The 5,421-nt window shown below is 38.1% G+C and overlaps 1 protein-coding gene across 2 annotated transcripts; it reads left to right on the forward strand.

The window, feature by feature from the left end:
• Positions 1-472: 472 nt before the first annotated feature.
• LOC105138194 (myosin-binding protein (Protein of unknown function, DUF593)) lies at positions 473-4,389 on the forward strand. 2 transcript variants are annotated; one of them, XM_011044227.1, is made up of 4 exons: positions 473-849; positions 1,137-2,743; positions 3,383-3,429; positions 3,952-4,389. In XM_011044227.1, the coding sequence occupies exons 2-4, from the start codon at positions 1,307-1,309 to the stop codon at positions 4,052-4,054; spliced, it is 1,587 nt and encodes a 528-aa protein (XP_011042529.1). In that variant the 5' UTR covers positions 473-849; positions 1,137-1,306; the 3' UTR covers positions 4,055-4,389. The 2 variants fall into 2 exon arrangements, with proteins under 2 accessions (XP_011042529.1, XP_011042530.1); XM_011044228.1 differs by lacking the exon at positions 3,383-3,429.
• The last annotated feature ends 1,032 nt before the right edge of the window (positions 4,390-5,421 follow it).

The raw sequence follows: 5,421 nt of genomic DNA on the forward strand, positions 1-5,421 counted from the left end.
ATATTATAATGATATTATTTTTTAAAGTATTTTTATATTAAATTGTATTAAAATAATATTTTTTTTAAATTTATTTTTTTCATTTTTTTTTTAAACCATAAAAAAAAAATTAATCTTTTTTTAAATTTTTTTTTCAAAAACAAATACAGAATTAGCCTAATAATGCGTGCTGGGCAGTCAACGAATTTCGGAGCCGAGTGATATCTTATCTAATGGATGTCTACATCATACAATCTAAGAAATAGAATTGGTCTATAGAATTAGCTGTAGAAATGTCCTAATTAATCATCATTCCCTGTCTGTTTCTGGTACCCAAAGCCACAGATGAAATTAAAAAAATAGTAAAAACCAAAATAAATAAAAAAATAGTCATGAGTTGTAAAAAGTAAAAAAAGAATTGCTAACTATGGTGGTCCCACTCCACCTAATCTTTTTACGTAATCATCATTTAATTATCATAAAACTCTCTCCCCCACGTACACTTTTCTGCTCCCCAAATCGCTCTCTCTCTCTCTCCCGGACACGGAGATCGAGAAGCATAAAACAAACTACTCAGTCATTAAGAGGTTGTATGAGCGGAAAAACATAAAAAACAATCTAGGGTTTCCAATTCTCTCTCCCCACCCTTGCTCCCTCTCTCTCTTCCAATTTCTTTCCCTCCAAACGCTATTTCTCCGTCTTCTTTTTGTACTCTTTTCCCGGGAAAATTTGATTAGGATTCTCATTCTTTGCCGCCTCCGGTGATCTCTTCACTTTCTCGTTTCTTTCGTGGGAAATTGTTTTTTCTTTTTTGTTTTCTCTCGGGAAACTTCGCCTCAATTTTACCCGCATCGGTTTTTCAAAGCCCAGGTAACACACAATCCCCCTCTCTCTATCGCGAGTGAGATTCTGTTTGCTTTGATTGGAATTATTGTTTTTCCAACCTGTCTAGCAAATAAAAATGTGTCCTTCAATGCTCTTTTTTAAAAAATAATAATAATAATAATACCAAAAAGAGTGTTAATTTGTGTTTTTTTCGATCATATTTCAAGCTGCAAAATGTTTACATTGCAGAAAAGAAAGTGATTTTGTGATTGTTTTTTATTGTTAGGGTTTGTGTTTTTGTGTAATTTTCGTGTAATTTTTGTTATTTTTAGGAGTCTTAGGTGTGATTGAGGAAGGAAAGGATTTGCTAACTGAAAAGATCTGTAGATTCAATTGAGAGAGGAGAAATTGAGAGCTTCAAGGGAAAAGGCTCTCTTTGATTGCTATGTGAACTGGGATCGTTTTTTGTTGAAAGTATTTAGTTTTGAATGATAACGGGTCCATGGATTTGGAAGTATTTTCGACTCAGGCTTCACCGTCGAGGGATTTGGTGAAGTGTTGTAATTGTGACTGCAGTTGTTCTTTAATAACCGGTTCATCTTCAGGGTCTTGGATCAGGTCTGTTAAAAGAAAACATGATGAGTTTGAGGAGGGAAATCGGTTTTATATACCTGGCTTTGATTCCTTCTCGAACCCACGAGTACAGATTGAGAATGAATGTGCTGCTTTGCGTGAGATGGTTTCTAGCCAACAGCAGACGGTGCAGGATTTGTACACGGAATTGGAAGAGGAAAGGAATGCTGCTTCTTCAGCCGCAAATGAAGCCATGTCAATGATATTGAGGTTGCAGAGGGAGAAGGCAGAGATCCAAATGGAGGCAAGGCAATTTAAGCGGTTTGCTGAGGAAAAGATGGGGCATGATCAGCAGGAGATTTTGGCTCTGGAAGATCTTTTGTACAAGAGAGAGCAGGCTATTCAATCACTTACTTGTGAAATTCAGGCTTACAAGTATAGGATGATGAGTTATGGCCTTACAGAGGCAGAGGCAGAGGGTGAGGGGGGTGAGAGGGGTGGGTTTAGCCGCAACACAAGCATGAATGAAAGTTTGGTTGCGGCTCAATTAGAGTTTCCAGTTTATGAATACCCACCCCTGAAATGCAATTTGAATGAAAATCCAAATCCCATGGAGGGTGAAGATGATATTGTGGATGTTGAGAAATATGCATTCAGTGAGACCCCACATGGTCGGGAGCAGTTGAAGAACTTGGAATATAGGATCTATCAGATGGAGAGAAGCCCACGCAACATTCAGCAGGATGGTGATTTTTCTGGTACAAAGAATATTCTTGAGAAGGTGGTAGTTGGCCACTCTCCTAGGCGATCAAGGCACAGCAGGAGGTTCTCTGCAGATAGTTCAAGTTCATTGATGGGGATGTCCAGAGAAGTTGGTCCAGATTTTGTCACTGAATCTCCAAGATGCAGGTTAAGCAATAGCTTTAAGAAGACGGATTGTGTTTTGCAAGTGGAAGATTACACAGATTCAAGAAAGAGGGATAATTCATCGGAATTTAGAGATGACATGAGTGACAGAGTTTATACCATCGATTCTATCCATAACGGGGTCTCACAGAATGGTGTTACAGAACCAAAAGCTGGAATTGGGATTTATGAAGAGTATCTTTCAACTCCCAAAGAAACATTGGATCAACCTGATGTTAGTGATCCTGACATAAAAAAGCTCTACATGAGACTTCAGGCACTTGAGGCTGACAGGGAATCTATGAGGCAAGCAATTATTTCAATGCGGACTGATAAAGCCCAAATGGTATTGTTGAAAGAGATAGCTCAACATCTGTGCAAGGAAATGTCTCCAGAAAGAAAATTGCCTGTGAAGAAGCCATCTCTTCTTGGAAACTTTTCCTTCATGTCAATCTTTAAGGTAGTTCTTTATGCTTTGTGTAAATGAATATGCTTTCCTGTAAATTAGAGATTTCCATTCAGTTGATTGTCTGGCCTTTCGATCCTGAGACCCAGCCTTTTTTGGTATTCAAAATATATCATCAAATCTGCTGTTCCATAATCATTTTGGTGATTGTTCTTGCGTTATAGTATTTGTATCTGTTATTCTTTTGTCCTGTACTTAACTTCAAATTCTCCTTGACTTGCGCTTCCTCCCCTCGACTTTGTTTTTCACTTAAATCTTCTATTCTTCATTATTGTGGGTATGGCTGAACTAGACTTGGATAATAACTTTGAATTTGAATAAACTGAACTGCATTGTAGAAGACTGTCTCTTGAAATCTGAGTTATGATGTAAATTGAGTGCTTGAACATATAGAAGATAAAATTATTGAAGGGGGTTTCTGATGTTTTCTTTATTTTCTTGGATTTTCATTTTCTCTGTCCTTAATTCTCCTGACTTCCACTTGTCAAAAGCTCTCAGCTGCTCACTCTTTTAAATTCTCGTACGCATTAATGACTACCTGGCTCTCCTCTCATATGCCACTTTTTAAGCACCGTGCTGTGTGTTATTTGTTGTACTAGCATCAATAACTCCCCATTCATTTTGTTTGTTCAGTGGGTTGTGTCCTTTGTTTTCTGGAGAAAGAAAGCTCAACGAAGCAAGTAAGTGTATTGCTATAAACTTTTGACATAATATAGTTTCTCGTTTAGTGCTCCCATTTAATTGTATATACAGAATTATTTGAAGTGCATGCAAATCAGCTCCCATTTAATTGTATATACAGAATTATTTGAAGTGCATGCAAATCAGGAGTGAAAAATTCCACTGGGTTTATTTGCTGTGTATTTTGCAAGATAAAAAATGAACCAGGGGTAGAAATTTTTTTCCAAATTTGAAGGTAAAATCCTTGTAATTTCTGAAAGGAATTGCGTGGAAATTGGAGAAAGAGAGGGGAATGAATCCAGGGGTAATTGTTCTGGCATTCCCAGTTTCGAAATTTGTGATTCACTTACTCTTTTACAGAAGCAAGTGCATATGTTTACAGTATTCCTGAACTCTTGAGTTTCTCAGTTGATTCAGTTTTGAGAAATAATGTTTAAGATTTGTATTTTTAGCATTGATGGGATTATTTGTGGTCTAAATCTGGCGTTGATGTTTGATCTCATCGAATCTTGTAATGGCAGGTATATGTTTGGGCTGTCCGCCACCAATGTTGGTTTGCTAATGCTTCTAGACAAAGGCCCCAGCACAAGGCAATGGAGATGTCTCATGAGCACACAAGTGTGAAACCATCAGTCAAAATTCCTTTACCCATTTGAAGCCAATGTTCTTATTGTGAAGACGCAGTCACGTTGCTGCCCTGATTTGTTATGTGCTTCCGCAAAATTCAGTGTTTTGTGCAGTGTTTTTTGATTTCATATTATCTGGATTGAATGTATTCTTTTCTGGGTGATTAGGGAAGCATGAATTTAGAATGGGCATGCCTGCCTGTGTAGTTGAAATCTAGCTTGAATTGAGGTATCCGTCTTCTGACAGCCAGCCCTCTACTGTATATTTCAGAATTCAGATTCCTGTACGATTTCCCATTTAAATACGCAATGGCTATTCTTTTTTTCATTTGAGGTGCACACTGGTGATTTCCTCTAATTTTAAACGCTGTTAATCATGGTTGATTGCTGTAAATAGCGGGCTATCTGTTTGTAAAATTTAGTTTCCTGACAGATTATTATCACAAAATCACAAGCTAGTTTTGACAGCTACTCGGACATTATTAAGCTGTAAGCTCTGGTTTATCCGTCAAGATTGCCAATCCAGCTACTGCTCAGTCATGGAATGCAGAAAATAGGCTGCTCTCAAACCAGGAACGCTGTTCAGATTGTTACTTTGGCCAGCGACCTTTTTTTCTCTCATTGTCCGGTCCTTTGCCTTGCCTTGAAAAAAAATGAAAAAGTGTTTGGCTGCTCCCTTCCACGACCTCGGGACGTTCAATTCCTGTGTGCCTGAACTTGAGAGGAGTCGACTAGCAAGCTCTCCTTTGAAGGCGTCTTCCTTGGAGAAGCTAGGTCAGAGTCTACTTTGGGCATTTCAGTAATGACTGCTTCTTTGAACCATGATTAGGCAACGTCACATCTGGATTGCTCCTAAATCCAGTTATTCTACCTAATGCTTTGTTCTCTGACTGATTAATAATTGTAATAATAGAGCAATCGACAAGCGCACGATGCAAATCTTATCCTTTTGCACCCAGGTGGTCTCTGGGCGGAGAAGCCCTGCGCGCGCATCTACTGTCTTTTTAGATAACATTGCAGATGATTTGTCGGATTCCGGGATCTTTCCTCGCCCATGCCAGCCAAGAGCAACGAAAGAGGAGATGAAACTTCCACTGCAAAGTACTGGTTCACAGTCATTTTCTCCTTTGGTTGGTATAAAGAATGTCTCCAAAGCAAACTAGCCGCCCGCCAGATGCTGTGAAGCCATGTTCGAGATTTATTTTTGTTGTGTTTCATGGTAGCTAAAATAAATATTCTTAACGATTTCAAAAATATATTTTTATTCATGTACTTCATATTTCTCGACTAAAAATTGCTTTTATTTTTTTCATGGCAGCGGGGTCTTTAAATAAAAAATTATCGGTTTTAATATTTTTTAAGCAA

Source organism: Populus euphratica, unplaced genomic scaffold (assembly GCF_000495115.2).
Source record: "Populus euphratica unplaced genomic scaffold, PopEup_1.0 scaffold74.1, whole genome shotgun sequence".
NCBI classification, from domain to species: Eukaryota; Viridiplantae; Streptophyta; class Magnoliopsida; order Malpighiales; family Salicaceae; genus Populus; species Populus euphratica.